This window comes from Monodelphis domestica, chromosome 1 (genome assembly GCF_027887165.1).
Source record: "Monodelphis domestica isolate mMonDom1 chromosome 1, mMonDom1.pri, whole genome shotgun sequence".
In the NCBI taxonomy this organism is placed as follows: Eukaryota; Metazoa; Chordata; class Mammalia; order Didelphimorphia; family Didelphidae; genus Monodelphis; species Monodelphis domestica.
In genome coordinates this window covers 263243180-263266183 of record NC_077227.1, presented here as the reverse complement: position 1 = coordinate 263266183, position 23004 = coordinate 263243180, and the positions used below count along the sequence as shown (strand labels likewise).

The 23004-nt window shown below is 36.4% G+C and overlaps 2 protein-coding genes across 6 annotated transcripts in view; one reads left to right on the top strand and one right to left on the bottom strand.

Moving 5' to 3' along the window:
• PRPF39 (pre-mRNA processing factor 39) overlaps positions 1–4864 on the top strand; it is a 41861-nt gene extending 36997 nt beyond the window's left edge. For all 5 annotated transcript variants that reach the window (XM_001368750.5, XM_007472926.2, XM_007472925.3 and 2 more), the window contains one exon: positions 495–4864. In XM_001368750.5, the coding sequence (XP_001368787.2) occupies positions 495–551 (57 nt within the window). In that variant the 3' untranslated portion in view covers positions 552–4864. The remainder of the gene's footprint in view (positions 1–494) is intronic.
• On the bottom strand, positions 1644–12540 carry FKBP3 (FKBP prolyl isomerase 3). Its single transcript, XM_001368718.5, has 7 exons — positions 12310–12540; positions 9647–9748; positions 8055–8162; positions 5111–5246; positions 3993–4060; positions 2634–2731; positions 1644–2079 (listed from the first exon to the last, which is right to left on the bottom strand). Exons 1-7 carry the CDS (start codon positions 12415–12417, stop codon positions 2025–2027), a joined length of 675 nt encoding a protein of 224 aa, XP_001368755.1. The 5' UTR covers positions 12418–12540; the 3' UTR covers positions 1644–2024.
• Between the last annotated feature and the right edge of the window lie 10464 nt (positions 12541–23004).

Below are 23004 nucleotides of genomic sequence, written 5' to 3'. Positions count from 1 at the left end.
ATTTAGGTTTATTTGTCTTCTAATAAAAGGATAACATGATGCAGTGCCCAACATGTAGTAAGTTAGGGTGCTAGTCAGTAAATTCTTGTTTTGATCTATATTTTTGTCAGTGTGGAACTGATCTAATTAATGCAAATTGTAACCATTTGTATATGTCTTTGAGTTGGTTGGGAACTAAGAAGATTGTAACTTGTTCCATGAGTCATTTTAAGGGTCAGAGGAGTTTTTAAAACTTCCAGTCCAGTCTTCCAGCTAGCCTTTTCCACACATTACTAGATGCTATTCCTGATAAGTTATAGGCTTTCTTTGGCAACTGTTTCAGATTTTTATAAGGAAGTATAGCTAGTTTTGTCAATGTATTTGTTTGTCGATTACTGAAATGAAATTAAAATTAGATTCCTACTTTCTTTTGGACTTCATGAATTTTGGTGAATAACAAGTTTTTCTGATTAAAGTAACAAGATAGCCCTGATAATTTTGTTTTTTCTTTACAGTACAATTACCAGAATCCCTGGAATTATGGACAGTATTATCCTCCCCCACCTACCTGATGGAAAAAAGTATTTTAACTTCATAATTGGTATTGTTGGGAGTTGAGGGGAACGCACACTTTTTTTTTAAAATGAGGGGTATAAACAGCAAAATTTGATAATATTTGATAACTTGTCTTCCCTGTTCACATGTAACTTGATTTACTTAGTAATTGGGACAATATTTCACTTAAAAGCTAATAACAAATGCTATTTCTTACTTTTTACTGGAGAATTTTTTTTTCTTAAATTTTGCATTAAGTGGTCTAGAATTCTCAACACATTTGGAACCAAGTCTTGTAGCCTTAAGAAAAAAAAAACTGACTGAAAGTCATGTCAGTATAGCAAGTAATTTTGAATATATATATATATCCATATATATATATATAAAGGGCTGATTATTAAAATGTCTTCACCTCATCTATCAAAAAAGAGTTCAGACTTTCAAGTATTACACTCTGAAAAGGATTGTGTCTTTGTTCTAACTGTCCTTGTTGTGATGTTACATTTACTCAGAAATCTAAAAAGATCTAATCCTTATATGGATATTCAGTAAGTGATGAAATGTCAAAATATCCCTTAAAAAATGAAAATCATATTTTAAAAATATGGTGTTTCAGGTAGATTTTTGTACTTAGAATATTCATGTATAACTTGTGAGCAGACTTTTTTGATCGAACTGATCGTTTTCATTTTCGTAATAAAACAAGGACTTCTATTACAATTGCTTATGAATTGATTTTTTTTAAAAAAAAACTATGTTTTAGAAATTGAACTTGTGCCAATTTAAAGCAGGCAACAAGCTGGGTAAGACACATTTTAATATTCTTTATTCATTTTATTTTAAATGCCAAAAAACTCTGCTCCTTGCATAATCGTTATTTTAATACAGGTCTAAAGAGGGTTTGCCTTGCTCATACTCAGGAGGACTTAAACCAAGATCCCAAACTCTTTAGCCACTAACTAGTGCTGTGGACTCAAAAATCTTTCATTGGGTGTATTATTTACATCTAGCAAGAGACCCATTAGTCATGATCTAAGGAACATTACTAAGGAGTTATTACTACAACAAAAGCATTTGAGTTTAAACATATGTGCTGCTGAAACTTTGTGTTCTGACAAAATTAACATTTTATTAGGTTTTAAGTCAAATGAGAGCAACTATTGAATTTCTAGTTAAGTAAAATCTAAAAATTTAAGACACTTGAGAGAATCTTAGGCATATATATAGCCTATAGGCATATATATAGCTATATAGCCCCATTAAATTCAATGAGCCATCCACAATTGTTAATGTATTTGTTTGTATTCAGGATTTTCTATTTACAATATGACTATTAAATAATAGAAAACTGAACCCCAATCAACCTTTTACATAGCCTTTTCAAAAATACATCCAAATCCAACTTGAGGGACATATTCTTGGAAATAAGGTCAGTTCTTCAAGTATAGACAAGGCCACAGGTAGACGTAGCTCCTTAAGTACTAAAAACTTCAATCGATGTCTACTAATTCCACTTCAAAATTGAGTTTTGCGTTTGGTGGAATTCTGTTTGGGAAGTTAAGGTTAAATAAATATATCACAATAGTCCAAGGCTAAAAAAGAAAGGATCTATTGAATCCCCGATCTATATGGATCAGAATAAAGCTACTTTGTATTCTGTTCTGAAAAGATTTTTGGGGTATCACAATATAGTGAATACTTCAAACTGAAGAATTTCACTTTTTAGAGGGCATGTTGGGCAAAGTACCTTTAGAAAACAGGCCCCATTTTCAGTGGCATATTTGTCACAACACTTTCTGGAGGTGTTAGGCCAAGGAGAACACAGTGGTATTCCCCTATATGCCAGGTAATCCTAATAAACTACCTGTACAAGTCCTTTCCTACACACCTAAGTGAGTAAAAGGAGAAGAGCACTTTAAAGTTTGCAAAATGAGACAGTACTTCAGAGAGGGATGATTTATGTATGGCATCACCACTGTCTACTCAGCAAGCAACTTCTTCAAAAGGTTGCTATTATTAGAGAGATGAATATGCTATGAATGAATGTCAATACCAAGGAGGTTGGGTTTCTCTTTCCCATTTGAAAGCAGAAAGGATACTTTGCATCAGGTTGTCCTTTCTTGCCATAAGCCCATTCAGGCTCAATCTCCAGGCGAGCCTTTTCTCCTTTACTCATTGTTAAGAGTGCTTCATCCCACTAAAAGTGAAAACATAGAAAAGTATGATAAAATAGGAAAATTTAGGTAGAAACTACATAGAAATTCATCTAAGCAAGTTGAAACATTCTAGGAGATCACTATTTCTTTATGAACCCATTACCCTTATTTTAAATAAATCAAGTCTACTTTTACCAAGGCTTATTTTTTTATAACACTCGTCTAAACATTTATATCCTTGTGAGGTTTTTTGCATGTCAGAATTGCAATATATAAAAGCTTATGGAAAAGCACATGGAATTAATCCTTCATTAGCTTTTAAGTGAATATCATACAAGTGATAAAATTGAGTTCCCATAGCATTCAAGAGGTCAATAAAAGCAGCAGAAATGTAAGCAGGTGAAGGTTATGTGCTAAAAAGTCTAGTTTACAAAATTCACCTCAAACTCTGGTGATCAACTGAAAAGCTGATTAAGAAGCATAATATGTATACACACATCCTTTTCATCTGTGAAAAGGATACATTTATAAAGAATGGAACTGTCAAATCACTAAAATTAACACCCCAGTCCTGGAAAGAATTCCTACTATATTTGGTTTTGTGCATAATTCTTAAAATATTTTATTTTTAATAACCTTTAATTAGTTCCTAAGGTTTCTATACTGCTAGCTGATATTTTGAGCATTTACAGTGGAAGTATTTGAATGAAAACCTGACTCAACAGAATTTGAAAGTTGCCTTGTCCCTCACTTAATATGAGATGCTGTACTCTGAGAGCCAATTCCATGACTTCAGAAAGTCTCAATTAATAAAGGAATTGAGACTTGTCCTTATCAAAGTATCAGAATTCCACATGATTCTTGTATTGTTCCTACAAAGTATGTAAGGGACCTTAGAGGTCATCAAGTCCAAATCATCTCATTTCAGAGAAATCAAAATTGTAATCTGTGTCTTCCTGGCTCAACACTTTCCATAACTTTGCTACCAGTAAGCTACATGAAAACTTTTTGTCTCTTAGGTTTAAGGCCCTAAAAGATAAATTAACAAGAATTATCAGTAACAAGAAGACAAATCCAAGTTCATCATCTTAAAAGTTAAATGTAATTGTCTGGAATGCAAACTAAAAATTAAAATTTTTAGAAATATTTCACTGGTCATCCCAGGATTTACTACTTACTAGTAAAAAAGATAAAAGAATTATTCTAGATTTGAAAGTGTAGGGCTATTAAGGGTAAGAATGACTTTGTCTTTGATAGGACCTAGCACAATGCCTTCCATAGGACAGAAATGCAAATACTTACTCCTCTGATAACTTTACCCACTCCAACTTTAAAACTTAGAGGCTTAGCATTCTTTTTCTTCTTTGCACCTGTAATACAATTTTAAGATGATCTATTTTTTGAGAACTTGATTTTTTTATTTAAACAATAGACAGTAACCAATTACATTCTTGCTGATGTCACTATGCAGGTTTTTTGGTAGTATAAAACAAAGTAAAAGCCAAAAAATCAGATGACAGAATTCTGCTTTAAATGTTCAAGCTTTATTTGTTTGTTTTTTTCCCCCCATTCTGTTAGGCTTGAATGAAACTTATTTCAGGCCCTATAATGCTGCATCATTCAAGGCTGGAGAATTAAAGAGTTCTCTCATTTCTACTCAGATTTTGAATTACTTTGTTGATATCAACTGTGAAGGCACAGTGCTATTAAAAGCTTTTAGTCAGCCAGTGAAAAAGACTTGTTAATAAGACAGCGTATATTTATATAGTGCTTTTTGGTTACAAAGCATTTTCATGTAATTATCTAATTTTCTTCTCCCAAATATAGCCTGTATAGAAGTGCTGATTTTTAGATTCATTTAAAAACAAGGAAAAGAAATTTGGAGACCAAAGGTTGATTTTGTCTGGGCTAAAATCTAGGTTTCTTGACTGCAAATTCAGAGAAGTTTGAAGTAAACTGGTGGGTCCCAACCTGGGGGTGGGGAAGACTTAAAATGTAAAGAGAAACAGCAAAATCATTACAGGGGTCTTCAGATCCACATGTACCAAACATTGGCATTTTTTAAACCTTAGTTCCAATAAAAAATGCAGCATGACTTATGTATTACAATTTAAAAACTGTATATAGATGCGGATAAGATTAATGTCATTAAAAGTTTTTTAAATTCATAGTAATTTTTTGTCTTGTATTTTCTTAACGAATGGGGGGTACATGAAATTTTTTTGATGTGGACAAATCCCGCCCCACACGTTGTCCCTATAGTAGTATCTTCTTCCAAAGTAGTAAGGTAGAAAAACTTGGGGAGACTGAAAGTGGATAAAGCCAAATGGATAGGATCCCCCCAACCCCCCTCCAATTTACAAACAAATGATCACAATGTCTTTGGATTAAACCACATACTCATTTACATGCAGACTTACTAGTTTGAATATTAGTATCAAAAACAGTTCCATCCTGTAAAGTTCCAGTGTACCAGCAATGAACAACATCTCCTTTTTTGGGAAAGTTAGTTTTATCTCCCTTCTTAAGAATAGATTTTGTATATTTTGGTGGCCCCTAAATAAAAGAGGAATACACACAATTGTTACTTCTACCCCCCTCCCCCAACAAAAAATCACCTATAGCGATTTTTAAGTCAAAAAGTTTGCTAAATGAATATTAGATTCCAGAAGGAACTGGATAAAAGTATATTAATTTCACTTTAAATAATTAGAATTATCACTATTTAAAATGTTTTGAATCAAACCACGTTATTAAAACTAGTTCAACATCACCCTTTTCAAGTCAGTTATATTGGGGTCATTTATTTCCTTTTTTTGCATGCCAAAAGAACATTTAAAATTAAAACTTGATTTGAGTTGGTTTCATTTCATAACTATTACTATATTCTTGAACGAACTTTTTAAGCCCATCAATGCAAATATTTATTAAATGTTTACTTTCCAAGTAACTTAAAGCAAAAGAAAACCAAGAGGGGGCAGTTGGATAGCTCAGTGGATTGAGAGCCAAACCTAGAGATGAGAGGCCTTAGGTTCAAATATGACCTCAGACACTTCCCAGATGTGAGATACTGGGTAATTCACTTGACCCTCATTGCCTAGCCTTTACTACTCTTCTGCCTTGGAACCAATATACAGCATTCAAGCCAAGGTAAGGGTTTAAAAAGAAAGAAAACCAAGACAAGAATTGCTGGTAAAAGTTTTGTAATAAGTTGAAACTGTGTTTTCCATAATCCAAAGAAATTTCTCAACTGTTCTTAACATTCTTAAGATTAAAGTGAGTTAAACCATAGATACTAATATTTACCCAAATGTATGCCACCTTTAATAGCTTTGATTCCAATTGCCCATAACTCAAATTTGATTAACTATTAAAAATACTCAGCTTATATCAAATAATCATCCTTTAATTTGCTTTTTGTGTAAAGAATGTTCTACATGTTATACTTTAAAATGACTGTGCACTGAATTTCAAACCTTTAAGAAAAGCTAACTTCCAAATATCCTGAGGATCAGGATGGTTGTCATACTGCATCCTTGTAGTGTCTTCTTCTGTTAGAAGTGTAATTTGAGAAGTCTGAACCAAAAACTTCTGGGGGGTGAGGGTGGTGGTGATGGTATAGGAGAAATAGAGGATGCCTTTTCATAAGTTTGGGATGTAAAGTACTTTTATATGCTTGGTATTTACAAAGAGGGTTTTTCAAAGCAACATTTCCAAGAATAGATTCTATTCAAAAAGCAATGTTTTCCTTTTCTAAGAAGATTTGGCTGGAAATTCAGACACTGCTTATCTAATCAACTGCCAAATGTTCATTCTATTTCTATATTTCTGAATTTCACCTTCCTTTTCACCACTCACAACCAGAAATCTAGGACCTCACCACTGTAAATAGCTTCCTAACAGAGGTTTCTCAGTTCTGTTTTCCTTGCATATTTAATAGCATTTTTTCAGTTCTGCAGGCAGGATTACTGTCCCCATCCCCACCCCACCCCCAAAACCCTCACCTTCTGTCTCAGTATGAATTCTAAGACAGGAGAGTGAGTGGCAAGGGCTAGGTAATCAGAGTTAAGTGGCCTGCCCAAGGTCATATAGCTTGGAAGTGTTTGAGGACAAATTTGATCCCAGGACCACCTGTTTCTAGGCCTGGTTCAATTAATTCTAAATGAAAATAAGTCTGGGTGTCTGTCTCCAGTCTCTCCTCCAAGTCCAACTCTGAGTCAGAGATCCTTCATCCCAACTCGAATCTCAGAATCAACTATATCTCCTCTTCTAGCCTTTCGTCCTCTTTTTAAACCATATTTTCCTCTTGTGTAACCTTCCCTAAATTTCACTTATTATTCTAAGTTCCTAAAATGTATTTTGTTTTTATCTTTCTCACATTTAGACCAGTTATCCCCCTATAATGAAGACTTTTACTTGTTCACAGCACAATAGTGAGCACTTTGTATTTATGTGCTCAGTAAACTGGTTAATTTTCAGAACCGTTTGAGTTTTTAGAAAAAATTGTTTTACTTCCCCCTCCTCCCCCCATGGAATGGTTCAAAGTTGCAAATACAGGAAACCCAAATGACAATAGTATCCTGTCAGATACAGGAAAATAAATGAGTTTCAAGAGGAAAAGGAATTTTTCTTTAGTCTTGTTGAGTTTGATATGGCATTGAGGAGAGATGAAGCAGGAAATTTTGGTGAAAGAACTGGTACTCAGAAGAGCAATGAATTCAGTAAGAAGATTTGGGGGTCTCTTTGTAAACAACTGAAAGCAGGGAATGAACAAGATCACAAAAGGAGAAGAGGATTTAGGACAGCAGGCACATCCATGCAGAGGTGGGGAGACAAGATGAGAATCCAAATATTCAAAGAATCAGGAGAGACTAATGCCAGGAAAACTATATCCCCACCCCCCACCTTAGAAGTGTTATTTAAACAGCATCAAATACTTCAGAAGTCAAGAAAGCCAAGGAATGAGAAAGAGCCACTGGTAACCTTGGAATAAACAATTATAATTGAATGATGGGAATAAAAATCAAATGGGAAAAGAATGACATTTGAGATGGACAAGAGATTTTTTTTTTCTGGATGTCAACCTAGGTATGAAAGGTCCAAGGATGTCTAAATATCTCCATCACCTAAGTCCCAGAAATTTTACAAATAGATTTAGTCAAGGAAGGAGAATTTCCCTAAACTCTATTTCAATTTACATACAGAATTTCGTGGCTAAAAAAAATCTGAAAATAACGACCCAGAATGGGAAATAAGAGTAATCCATGGTTGGATTTCCAGATTCCATTAAGTAAAAAATACTACTAAAATTTACACACAAAAGCAAAAATTAAGTTGCAAAACATTTTATGAAATTCTACAGACCTCATCTAAAGTCTCTTCAGGTTTGACTTCTTTGGATTTCTCTTCATCAAGCTTCACACTTTTCACTTGCTCTGTCACTTTGGCAACACTCTCAGTACCTTTGAAACGCTATAAAGAAAATTGTTTTCATGAAAAGTAAATCTGGCCTCTATGACAAATGAATATCTGTGACATGAATATATAGAATTTAAGATAAAATAATTGGCCTAAGGAATATAAAAATAAAAGGAATCATTCTGAATGTTTTTATTTGGATAAATCATGAGTGAATTCTCCAAATAACACTTCAAATAAGAACCAAAAAACAACCTTAAGGATATTTCCCTGATTCAGTTGTACAAATGCATCCCTTATAATACTGCCCAGACCAGATTACATTTTAACCTAACTCAAATCATAACACTGTAATAACATTCTTTTTGTCAATTCACCTTTGGATTTTACCTCTAGACCTGTTATATATTATCATACCCAAAATCATTTCTGTAAAACAAATTGACAATCGACATAAATCAATAAACATTCAATTGCCTGCTGTACTAAAATGACAAAAATCAAATAGTTCTAACCCTGAGTATGTTCTTGGGAATAAGGCCCTGGGTTAGGAGTTGAAAGGGGTGGAAAACATATCTGTATACTACATGGTTCCTGGAAGAATAAAAAAAAAGGAATCCCTTCTGCTAGACCTGTTTATTTTACAGTTAACAATATGAACCGTATTTTCTGAGACGTTTGTAGCTACCAGAATCTGAATATATATAACATTTGCAGACTCATTAAAATGGAGGGTAATCTATTCCATGTAATGGACTCCTTTGGCAGTCTGATAAAACCTATGGACTACGAACTAAAATCATTCTTGGAATAATTTTAAATGAAAAACAACAACATACACACACTGAAAGAGAACAAGGGAAACCAGTTAGATTAAAAAAGTTTTTTTAAATAGACTAAGGTTAAAATTTTGCTTGAAACAGAGGAGCCTTGATTTCATCATGGTAATTTTTTGTTCAGAACCAATACAAATCTGTAACTGGTCTACAATATTTCATCTTAGAGAGTTGTCTAGGAAACTGAAAAGTTACCTGATTTGCCTATTGCCACATAACCCGTATATATCCAGAGGCAGAACTTGAATTCAAGTGTCCTATCATGTGATGATAACATCACATTTATTTAATGCTTTAATGTTAAAGTATCAACTACCCAAAGTTCAATGAGATTCCTATGATAAATATCAGAGCCAGGATTCAAATGTATATACTTCTACTCTAATCTAGCACTCTTCCCACAACACTAAACTGTAAAAAACAAAAACAAAAAACACCTTACTATTTCAGTATTGTGATAATGACATCTACTTAATACCTAGATTCTCAAAGTGCCTTGGTACCCAACATCTCATTTTATGTTATTAGAAATCAAACTTTCAGCAGATATACATCTATTTAACAAACACCAATATATACATAAAATCTAATTATAGCTCTAATATATTTGTACATATATAGATGGAAACACATGTCTATATAATTCTTAAAGAAAAAAATGCAAAAGATAATAATTTGAATATAGAAGGTGGAGACACTTACCTTACTTTCAAAAAGGTGGTTGTAGGCTGTGACTAAATGATCCTTGTTTGCTGTCTTGGCCACATTTTTTATGTTTCCAAGTAATTTATGTTCTGCAAGAAACTATTGAGAATAAAGTTACACATAATAATTTCCCCAAGCAAGGGATGCCTTTACAAGATGCTCTCTCCACACTTAACTCTCTTGGAATCCGAGCCTCCTTCAAAGTGAAGCACTTGCTACAAGAAGTTGTTTCCTAATTTTCCTCAATACCACAAATTACTTTATGCTTAATTTTAAATATTTTCTATATACTTATCTGTATATATATATTGTTTTCCCCTCCCCAAAAGAAGCTCAGTGCTTGGCAGAATAGGCACTTGATAAATACTTGTGGACCTGAAATAAAGTGTATACGACAGGGATATTAAAATTTATCTATAATGTTTACCCATGGTGCTACCCACAGAGTAATTTTTTTAATAAAAAGGTTAATGTTAAAATTATAGACATTTATTGAAAAGCAAAAGAATTACAGAATTATATTAGCACTACTGGTTTTGGTACAGTGCAAGAGTATTTTAACTAAAAAATTGGCTATAATTCACTTGTACTAGTCAGAAATTCTATCAAAAAAGTAGAAAATCTAGAAATATTAATAATACAATTTTAATTTAGATAGGTAAAAAATTAATTTCTCTTTCCTCATCTCACAACTGTGTACTAATCTTTAAATTATTTCCTTAATGTACTAATTAGCTGAATATATTTGTTAGAAGTTTTCTTTTTTCTTACCATTTCAACTAGGGGTAGCATGGGTGGTCTGAAGAAAATGGAATTTGGTTAATTTGGAAAACAGAATTTAATTAAAATAACTCACTTTCTCCTACTCAATTCTTTCTCTGTTTTAATCTAGGTCTTTGGCTCATCACGAATTTTTATTATCCTTTTCTGTATCTAAAAGGAGACTATCTCTTTTTTAGGAAGTCATTTTGTAATCTATCATTTGAATATTTTTCATCTTTACAAAAGGATTACTTTCAATTTTCTTCTATGCATAGCACCTGAATAACTGAGGTTAATAAGAGAGAATAAGGAACTGGCCTTAGGAGAGGGGGTCCTTTACATGTGATGAATCCTATGGACTCCTCAAAAAAAATGCTTTTAAATGCATAAAATAAATAAAATACGAAGGAATCCCATTATACTAAAATTTATTTTAAAATTTCAAAAAGAAAAGAAAAATTCAGGAACCAATCAGAATGTTGTGTTTTATGCATAGAATTTTAGCATAATCCAGGTTGGAACTGGCTTAACCTTTTTTGAATCATGCACAGACGCCCCCCACTCCTCGGCGGCCCCCCCCCCCGCCCCGCCCCGGTCCGGAGAAGCCAATAGACCCCCTCTCAGAATGCTGCTTACAAATGCATAGGAATACAAAGGAAACATTATATTTAAAGTTAAATTAAAAAAAAAACCCAACCCTAAATCACCAAGTTCTGGTACCCTTGTTCTATGCAGAGAATCTGAGTATAACTGAGGTTATGATTAAAATTCTCTGGAGACTACATATTTTATAATTACTTATTAGGCAGTAAAAGTTGGAGTAAGAGAGAGATAGTCATATAATCACCTAGTGGGGGCAATATTGATCAAAATGGCTTTTCAAAGGGAAAGAGGAGTAAATTGAATTCACACTGTTAAAAGTTTGTCCTTAGGACAGAAGTTTTAAAACTTTTTTGTGTCATGGACACCTCCTTGGAATAATGCTTTTAAATGTATAAAATAAAATGTATAGGAAGCTTATTATACTGAAAGTTCTCATTTCCTTTAAAAAAAATTCATGGACCCTAGTTTAAGTAACCTCTTTCTTATGCAGATCATCTGAGTATAACCGAAATTGGGAACTGGTTGAACCTTTTTTTATATCATATACCCTTTCTGGGAGTTTGGTGAAGCCAATCGACGCCTTCTCTGAATAATGCTTTTAAAGGCATGGAGTGCAAAGGAAACCCATTATACTGAAATAGTTATCAATATAAATGCAAAATGTAAAAAACCCCACCACCTTCAGGCACCTCGATTCTTTGCGGGAACATTTAACTATAACAGATAGTTACAAATTTGGAATTAGCCTTAGGAAGCCAAGGGCGCCTTTAAAGAAAGGACATGGGGCAAAACTGGCCCCTGGACGCAGGAAAGAGACCCACCGACCCCATTCTCACCAGCTCCTTTCACGAATTAAGATTCCGTTAAACGGGGTTCATCAAAATTTGAAAACCGAACTAAAGGAAAAAAGATGAGAAGGCGAGTGCACCACCCAGAACCCAAAGGGACTGGTAACCGGGAAGGAGGGAAGCCTAGGTCCCACAATCCCCCTCGGGCTCTGCTCTCGCGCCTCCCCAACCAGGCTGGTGCACACTGTCTCCACCGTCCCCTTCCATCTTCCCTCCGCCCCAGGGGGCAGGACTTCTCCGCAGGGATGGAGATTAAAACATAAATTTCCAGTTCCGGTATATGGGGGCGGGAGGGGGGTAATCCCCCGCTCCCTTCCCAATACTGTGTTGAGGTGCGCGTGCCTAGGAGCACGAGGCGGAAGACACAATGTCATCGTGGGGGTGGGGGTAGGAAAGAAGGGTTCCCCTCAACTATCCCAGGTTGCCCCCCTCCGTTCCCTGCTGTACCGAATCCGAGCCGTTGTCCTGCAAAAACTTGATGATATCCTTCTTGGGGAGTGCCTCGCTACGCAGCTGCTCAGCACTCCATGTCCGCTGTGGCCCTGCAGCCGCCATTTTCCCCCTGCTGCCTCTATCTGACTGAGCCCGCCCGTGGCACTAGAGCTCAGCCCTGCCTCAATCCGACTGAGCCCGCCCGCGGCACTTGAGCCCAGCCCCGCCTCCCAGTGCTCGAGAGAGGCGGGCCAAAGGTTCGGGTCTGCGAATCATAGGCGGGATTCCCGCAGGAGTCTTGAGCGAGATTGGCCAAAGATTGAGTGACGTAAACTCTCCAGCGAAGGCTCTCCTTTTCTGGTATGGGGGAAATGATTGAAGCCTGCCCCGCCCCCTTCTACATTTTTCTAAGTGAGCATTTGCTGAAATTCCTTGTCTTTTGCATCCTGCTGCACATAAGTTAATTTTCAAAATTAGGCCGGAGCACAGACATACTAAGATATTCGGTCTATACTCAAATCACCATAGTAATATCTGAAATATAATTTTAAGGAAGATACAATACTCAGAGAAAAACCGAGATTGGCTTTTGCTGAACTGTTATTTATTTTTAGTTTTTGTTGCAAGGGAAGAACTGCATGTTTGTTAACATAGTTTCCCCCGTACCCTCAATAGATGAGGGAGAGAAAATAAGTTCCTGTTAACTAAAAAAAGAAAAAGAAAGAAAAAGAAAAAAAACAAATTAGTTAAGCAAAAGGTTAAATCAAGAATTGAGGGTGAAGGGGGGTAAAAGGTATCATTAAGATTATTTATAAAAGAAAGTAGTACTTTAACTTATGTAAATGGAGGCCCCTGTTATCTAAGCATTAGGACAATTTTCTGCCCCACATCCTCCTGTAAGACTCCAATTAAAAAAAATAAAAGCACAACCCCGACCTCAGTTCCAAACCTCCAACGACCCCCACCCCCCCAAAAAATCTTACAATATGCAAACTACAGCTTCTCAATTTTTACACTGCAGTTGATTTACCTTTGTGACTTGGGTCAAATCACAATCTTCCCGAGCCTCAGTTTACTTATCTGTTCAGTGTCTAGCTGACTCTTGCAGGGCTAGGGAGCTCAACCCTCTCAATCCTTTACTCAACACAGCCACTTTGGGTTGTGAACAGGTTTCAGTACTGAAAAGCTTGCCCCTGGTAAGAGGGGGAACTTATTTTCCTCACTCTCACTGACTTACTCTCCTTCCCTAGAATCTTGGGGACATTGCTAATTATGACTCACAAATAAATGGAAGGATTCTCCCCAAAGAGGACAATAATAAAAGTTCTCAATGTACAATATGAATTAACATGGGATAGGTTTTTGTTGTTTTTATATTAATTATATATATATTAATTTATTAATACTACTTAATAAAAGGGAATGTTGAGCATCAAAGAATAGCTGTACATACAATAATACAATTTGATAAACATTTATTAAGTACCCATTATCTGCCAGGCATTGTGTTAAGCTCTGGAGATATAAAAAAGGCCAAGAGATAGTCCTTGCCCTCAGGGAGCTTACAATCTAATGGGGTAGACAATATGCAAAGAAAAATATACAAAGCAAGGTATATACAGAATTGTTGTGAAATAGAAACCTACAGACTCCATATAGGCAATTGAGGTAAATAAAGTCAAAAAGACAAATTTCTCCAAGTCAAGGTAGAAAGTCAGATTTTATTGGAAGAGAGCCAAATCCTCCAATAAAAGTGTTCTCTTGCATGTATTACATTGTTGGACCCTGGCAAGAGACAGCGCCCAGAGGCTGAGACCTGGTTTTTATAACAAAATGAATACTTCCATACAAGATCACAAGACATAACATCACATAGACCTTATTTTAGAAACAGTTAACCAATTACAAAGCTGATTGGTTAGTTCATTTTGGAAAGCCCATATTAGTCATTAGACTAATGATTTAGTCAAGTCAAATGACCAATACCTCTCTCTCATCTGATCTGGGGGAAGAGAGGACTATTTCCAAACAGGAAAGAGTGCATGATGTTTGTGCCATATTGGGACATGAGATTTGGATAGTCAGCATCTTATGATAAAGGGAAGTACAAACTTAGGGAGAAGTTAGATATCCCTTTAGAAGCAGTTTTTATGCTTTAGTTAGAAATCCTTGTAAAAATTATGAATTTTACTGATTGTATTAAGATTATAATAGAATTTATACTAATCACATTAGAATCACAATGCTGATGACCTTAAACCTATCACTATTACTAAAATCCAATCAAGTATAAGGGGGCAGGGATCTTTTTTTTTCTACATTATCCCTCCTTTGATCCAAAGAAAACTGCTACCAGTTTTCTGCTGGATCATTTACAATCTAAAAAAGACAACGTAACATTTAACATGATAATGTCAACAGGCACACATGTTAATACATAGGAGATTGATTATACATTAATAAGTTTCATTAACAGTATATAGTCCCACAGTCAACATGATCTTACAGCTTTTAATTCTTTCAGATGTCTTCCTTCTACCAAGTTGATAAATCTGCCCTTTCCACCATTTTGGTGGATCCAGTCCATCAACCTAGACTCTGTGCAAGTCACCATCCAGTTCTTAACTAGTTGAATCTGGGAACTTGTTGTAGAACCAATAAAGCAGGGACCAAATGCAGCGTCGAAATAGAAAAAATCCCACTATGCAATCCCAGGTGATCTCTTATTCAAAAATCTTATCTGTGTTGTGATTAAAATACTTCTTTGAGTCAAATTGTTGCAGAAGAAGTCATATTGATCTCCAGCAGGGTGCATGGCTGAATGTAGAGGATCTAGTGAGAGTACACCTGCAAAGAAGTTCTTTTCTGGACCCAATAGGTTATCATAACCTTTCTGTTTAAGTTTGTAGTTCACAAAATCAGCCATAAGAGCAGGGACATTGGTAGGTACTGGAGATGCCTTTGGGAAGATAACCTGTTAATATTTATTAAAGTAACAATAAACATTAAATTATATATCTATATATTTTGAGAGACAAAGGGCCATGAGACAGTAAGTGACAAACAACATCAGAAATCAAACAATATTACTATATTGACAAAGAGCACAAAAGTGTTGTTGCAAAGTTCCAAAGAAAGAAGGAAAACAATATTGTATACAGGGAAGACCCCCCCCCCCCAAAAAAAAATCCTCTTTGATATTCTAAGGTGCCAGCATTAATCTGGATTCCAGCAGCAGCACATTTTTAAGAATTGATAATGACTACAATTAAAGAGAGATTGAAGTAAAGAGTGTCCTTGATCGTCTGTACAAGTTCTAGTCAGTATAGTCCCTTTCCTGACAGCTATGATACTTCTTCTATGGAATGAATAACAAGCTGCACATCATGGTACATTCTTCCTTTTCCTAAACCCATTACATATACAACACCTTTATAGAGATGTGATTGTTGTAACTACAGAACCATTAGATAATCGATGTTGAAACATTTGCTGAGTAGGTGGCACATAAGGAGCCATATTCAAGGTTAACAAAGGAGTAGATTCAGATGCAGGATCAGTAGTTACAGGTTCAGTTAATTCCATTCCCATAGTGTTTTGGGGTCACCACGTACCCATTCCAAGGTATTTGAAAAGTATTTCTAAGGTCCATAGAATTTCCAACAATATTAGATTAGAGTTCAAATAGAACAGTAAATATTCCTCAGGACCTGCAAAACAAACCAGGATAGCTTACACCATGCTCACACTTAGGATAACAAATAATCAAGGAGTTCCAAATGCTCACTTCCCAAAACTAAAGGCAACAGTAATAAACTCAAAATAACAGTTAAATCTCAAGTGCTATTGGCTCTCATCAAGGCAGGTTGGGTAGTGGTTGGCTCTTTATCTACAATAGTCTGTACTTCTTGAAAGTAGTGTACTATGCATGATGTATTGCACTCCTTAAACACTGGAGTATGAAGGGCAGAAAGGACTCTAGTAAGGTTTAACCGAATCTCCATGTGCATGTTGAGAGTGGAATTCAGTTTGAATGAGATGTTTGTTGTTGCTGTTGTTGCTGAAATTTGCATGTCCAATTTTGTGTCTCTTTTCCAATTTCTTAGCTATTATTATTATTATTATTACTATTATTATCCCTCCTCATAAGACTAGGGAACTATGTCTTGGAGGAGTAACTAGAATGTTAAAAAAGTCAGGCTCCAAAAACTCCAAGGAGGCAAAGTCTGCCTCAACCTGATATATAAGATGTACTGTGACAAACAGATCTATATCATTTGGTTGGGAAGTAGAATAGGCTTGAGCCTTAAAGGAACAGCTTATTCCCATATGACTGTATTTATATTCCACTGGAAAAAAAATTTATTTTTATATAGACAAAAGCACTAGGTTGAAAATGATGGTAGTTCAAAAGTAATAGGGCCTGACTGAACAATAGTTCCCATTTTTTGCAATTCCTTTAACCTGTGTTGCAATTCCCTAAGATACTTGGCAATTATCATGTCACCCCAAGAGGTATATACCATAACAAAGGGCTTGGCCTATAGAAGCAGATGACCAAGTAACATTTCATAAGCAGAAACATGACAATCAGTAACAAATGCAGCATCTCTCTTTGAGGCAGGAAGAACTTCTACCCAATGAGTCAAATGATCAATAATAACCAAGCAATATTTCCATTGAGCAACTTTGGGCATATTTATAAAATCAATTGGCAAAGTTTCAAATGGGAGATAAAATAGAGGGTGACCACCATATGCAACCTTTCTAAAAACATGTTGATTAAAAGCCAAACATTCAGGACAACCCACAGTGATTCAAGAAGCTACCAATGTGATTCCAGATGCTATCCGATCCTTTCTTATTGTATCCACAATTTCTCATGCACAATAGTGACCACCTGCATATCCTACCAAAAGACAGGCCTCCTGCTAACATTTTTTGGGAAGAAATGGCTTGCCTTCTTTACTACTTACCCAGATCCCTGATACCTGCTTACCATCATACTGCTTAATCTAAGTGTCTACTTCCTTTTCTTCATAGATGACTCCTGTCCAATTTCCTTTAGGGAGAATAGTCTTTACCTATATCAGGTTTGTCTTCTGGAATAGCCAGCATCATGGTGATCCTTGACTGCTGACTTAGCAGCTAAATCAGCTCTTTAGTTTTCTCTGGACACCGGATCACTTTCCTTTTTGTGTGTTGAACAATGTAAGATGGCCAAGGTCTGATCAAAGGACTTGATAACAAGTCCTTTATCAGATCAGAGTGGGCTACCTGTTTTCCGGTGGAGGTGAGGAAGCCCCTTTGTAACCACAACATTCCTGTGGCATGACATTTTCCCACAGCATAGCAAGAATCTGAGTAGATGTTAACAGTCTTTCCTTTGGATAAGAAACAAGCTTTCATTAGTGTGATAAGTTCAGCAGCTTGAGCCCTCAGATTGGAAGGCAAAGAGACTGCCCAAAAGATTTCATAGTCTGTAACCATGACTGCCTGAGTAAAATGACAGCCTTGTTAAACAAAAGAACCATCAAACTCAGGATTTTCCAGAGGAAAGTCCAACAAATCCTGAAGTGGTCTTTCTGATAGTTCAGGAACAGATTCATAGTTATAGAAAGGTTCTTCTGACACAGGAAGGTCTAGGAGTAATGTGGAAGGATTTAAGGTGTTGCATCTCTTTAGGGTGATATTCTCATTTGCTAATAGAGTCACTTCATATCTAGCAATTCTCTAATCTGAAAATGCTTGCATTCTGGGTCTTATCAATTGAGCCTCAACTTCATGGGAGTACAGAACCATCAAAAGACATCCTAATATTAGGTCTAATGATTTATGGACTAGCAGAGAAGCTCCAGCCACTGTATGCAGATAGGGAGGAGCTCCTGCTGCTATAGGGTCTAGCTGAGCTGAGTAGTAAGCTACAGGTCTTTGGAGAAAGAGCAAACGTTTGAGTTATAAGTCCAGACACTACCTCCCTCCTTTTGATAACATACAAAGTAAAATACTTAGAGTAGTTAGGAAACCTGAGGGTGGGTGCAGTCAATAGTGCCTTTGCTAGCTCCCTCAGAGCCACAAGCTGTTCTGGTGTCAGCTCCAAAGGTTCGGTGATCAAATTCTTTGTCAGTTCAGTGAGAGGCTTAATAATTTCCCAATAGGCTGGTATTCAGGCACAACAATAACCTGCTGCCCCTAATACTGCTCATACTTGCTTCTTAGTCTTAGGAATGGATAGGTTCTGCAAAGCCTGAACTCTCTTTGGTGTAATAGTTCTTTCTTCCTGGTGACAAGATAAAACCCAAATATTCTACTTGTGACTTACACAACTGTACCTTGTTCTTTGAAATCTTATGTCCCTTTTAAGCAAACTCTTAAACCAGATGACAGTAACAGGTTTCCCAATCTGGTGAAGCTAGGAGCAAATCATCTACCTATTGAATCAAAGTAAAGTCTTCCAAAGTGATGGTAGACAAATCTTGTTGTAGAATCTGGGAGAACAAAGTTGGATGAATTGCTAAATCCCTGAAAGCCTTGTAAAGGTATATTGATGACCAAGCCAGGTAAATGCAAACTGGTATTGAGATTCTGGGCTAATAGGAATAGGATGGAAGGCTGTACATAGATAAAAAACAGAAAAGCAAGTTGCACCACAGGGAATAAAGGACACAATAGTTGTGGGGTTAGGCACAACAGGGTGTAGAGGAATCACATAGTTGTTAATTGCTCTCAAATTCTGGACAAATGAATATATATATTGGCTTACCTTCAATATTAAGTTTAGGTTTATTTTCTTTTTTTTTTTCCACTGGAAGTATAGGAGCATTGACTTCAGTTCTACATGGAACAACAACTCTTTGTTTAACCAATGAATCAATTATGGGAGCAATTCCCATAGTTGGTACTGTAAAATTGAGATTTGAACTCTGGACTTCAATCCCCACAAGCCCTTGCTCCACTTCCCCAAAATGCTTTGTAATCTCATGGAATTCTGAGGTGGGCGAGATCGAGAAGGTACTTAAGCTGATTGTAAAGGCTTTTGAGCGCTCTTTTTGGACTTCCGTTTTGGGGCAGACGTGGCTCTTTCCATAATGTAGGTTATCTTGTCTAGGCCTCTGGCCTAGGCATGTGTTTTTTCTTATTCTGTATTTTCTTTAATCTTTAACTTTTAATAAATCTCTAAAAAAAATAATGCTCCTTGCAGAGAGAAACTAATTTCTACCTGCCATAGTCTCCCCTAAATTTTTAATCTTTACAGTACTGAGGCACAGATAGTGGTTTCCCTCCTCTAGTAGCAATAGAAAATGGTATAGCTGATTTTAACAGCCCAACATCAGTAGAGGCAGTTGCCCAAACCTCTTGAGGCAAGGAATCAGGAATAGGGAGATCACACTTCCTTCTCAGAGGAAGTATTAGACAAAACCTTAGTACAGCATTCACTTAAAACATTTACAAAAACAGGACAGCATTCTCTTTGAAACAGCAGTTTTCAAAGTCATTCTTGGTAGCTGGAAAGTCTGCCCTATGAGTCTCAAAACCTGCCTCTGAACCTGCCCCTCCCTTGCTCCACATGCTGGAGAGGTCTCTTTATTTTGGGGATCAGTATCTCTGTTCTGAAAATTCCAATCCCTGTATTTGGGTTTCCAACTCTGAATTTGTGGATTCCAACTTCTATTCTGTGGCCAGTTTCTGTTATTGTTTTCCACCTAAGCAGCTACACTTCTGTTCCTAAAGTTCTCATCTACTAAATCCTTCCTTCTCTGACAACACTCTTTCTGCATATGATCTATTGCAGGCCATTGTCTTTCTTGAAGTGGAGCTAAAACTGCCTTGGAAATTTGTCCTGGCCTTGGAAGCAGCTTCTCTATCTTTCACTTCGTCTTTTCCTTCAAACACATACAAAGAGCCTTCAATTCACCTATAGATTTCTTATGCCAGCCTCGACAGTATTTCAGGAAATACTCCTTAATGTGTGGGAGAAACTGGTTTACAAATGCCTCATTGATTGTTCTGCCATCTCTAGGGTTAATAGGATCTAGCCTAGTGAATCTCTTGGTACTTTTACACAGCCTGTCTTAAAACTTCATTGGTGATTCATCCTTCTCCTGTATGATCTCTTGAAACTTACTATAATTCTCTGGATATTCTGAAAATAAATTCATTCCCCCCCCTTTTTTTGATTAATTCTGGTATCAGCTGAACTATTCTGTCCCCAACAGTGTTATAATCCCATCCTGGATCTTGTAATGGCCAGGTCTCAGCCCCTCCTGGGCCTGCCACTACTCTGTTAGTGGTTTCTATCACCCCAATTTGAGGGGAGTCTCATTAATAATGCCTAGTCTGCACTCTTTGCCTGATTCTGTGCAAAACTTTTTTCTCCACCCATATCTTGGCAACATTCCCAGAAACTGGACTCTCAGACAGGCGTTTACTGGGTTCCTGATTTTGGACACTGCTTTTCCCTTTTCCAGTTTCAGAATAGAAAGGAAGGACTAAGGAGGTTTGCAAAAATGGTCTCAGTTTGAAATAAAGGTTATTTTTCTTCATCTCTTCCTCCTCAAGTTTTCTTACTTTCTTGCTCAACCAGATATTTCAAATCTCCTAAATATTCAAGCTGTTTCCAATTTTCTTGTTTCTCTAAGAGGGTTTCTAACTTAATCAAAAAATTTTGGGTCCCAGATTTTGGCCAGAAGTTCTTAAGGGCTTTAGATCAAAGAAAACAATACTTAAGAGATTTGTCCCTATCTTTTCCTTGTTCAATAGGCAGATCTCCATTATCCCAAGCTTTTAAAAAAATCTGTCTTGGGGGGAGCCTTCTGGAATAGGTCCCCTCAAAAGTCTAGAGTCCCTATTGGGAGGTGTCCCACCCATTGGGGGTCACAAAGCTTGTCAAGAAGAAATGTTAACCCTTCATGCACCCTAGACCCTATGTGCTGCATGAAAAAACCATGTTTGCTTGGGGGTTCGTGTACTCCAATGCCAATCTTGGCAAGGGCTTCTCAGGAACACCCAATCAAAGGGTTAATGCTGAGAAACCCTTGCAAACTTTCTTTGGCCATGAGACCAGCACTCTGGTCTCCTTGGGAGTTCCAGTTCTCCTGCAGTGCACTGCAACACACACACACACACACACACAAAACTACATTAAACTAAATATGTGAGTGTGAACAATTTCAGCACAATGTGAATGTCCCCCAGGCATAGACCTAGCCAGGGCCCCTCTGGCCACCGAATCTAGCCCTCTGACTCACCTTCCCCAAAACTTCTTGCCCAAGCATACGTCCCACACATAAAATTTTAAACCTGAACCATAAGAACCCCCCCCCCAAAACACAACCTCATGTTATTTATTCACAGAGTCTGCTTTCCCTCATAGTGAGCTAAAAAACAAACAAACAAAAAATCAGTTTCTAAGAGAGCATAACACCTTAAACAAATAACCTAGACAGAAACACTTAATTTTCTCTCTGCCAATTTCATATTACTTAGCCTAGGACATACAGAAGAAAACTGCCTTATTAATTTTAAAACATTTTTTTTTCATTTCCACAAACTACGAGAAGGAAAAATTTTAGTTCCTCTTTTTCACAAACTTCTGGCTTATACTGAATTTAAAAGACTATTAAAGAAAAATGAGAGATAGGTCTGGGAATATCTCCTAGTCTGCAGCCTTGAAGAATTCCAAATCCTCTTACCTTACTTGGATGACAGGATTCTTGGTCTAGAGGAGCCATCATCTGCCTACCAAAACTCAGCCTCTCTCTCATACAGAAAAAGAAACAGGAAGAATAAATCCTGTGGGTACCCTTTTGAGATCAATATCTTTCTGTATGAAGGAGAAACCCATTGGAGGTGACAAGGCTGGCACTCTAGTCTCATCAGAGTCGCCAACTGTTGTGAAATAGAAACCCACAGACTCCATATAGGCAATTGAGGTAAATAACGTCAAATAAAGCCAAATTTCTCCAAGTCAAGGTAGAAAGTCAGATTTTATTGGAAGAGAGCCAAGTCCTCCAATAAAAGTGTTCTCTTGCATGTATTACATTGTTGGACCCTGGCAAGAGACAGCGCCCAGAGGCTGAGACCTGGTTTTTATAACAAAATGAATACTTCCATACAAGATCACAAGACATAACATCACATAGACCTTATTTTAGAAACAGTTAACCAATTACAAAGCTGATTGGTTAGTTCATTTCGGAAAGCCCATATTAGTCTTCTGCCTAATGACTTAGTCAAGTCAAATGACCAATACCTCTCTCTCATCTGATCTGGGGGAAGAGATGACTATTTCCAAACAGGAAAGGGTGTGTGATGTTTGTGCCATATTGGGACATGAGATTTGGATAGTCAGCATCTTATGATAAAGGGAAGTACAAACTTAGGGAGAGGTTAGATATCCCTTTAGAAGCAGTTTTTATGCTTTAGTTAGAAATCCTTGTAAAAATTATGAATTTTACTGATTGTATTAAGATTATAATAGAATTTATACTAATCACATTAGAATCACAATGCTGATGACCTTAAACCTATCACTATCATTAAAATCCAATCAAGTATAAGGGGGCAGGGATCTTTTTTCCCCCACATTATTTATAAGAAATAATTAAAGGAGAGAAAGCATTAGAATTAAGAAGGATTAGGGAAGACTTCCTATAAAAGGTAGTATTTTAATTAGACCTTAAAGCAGTGGTTCTCAACCTGTGGGTCGTG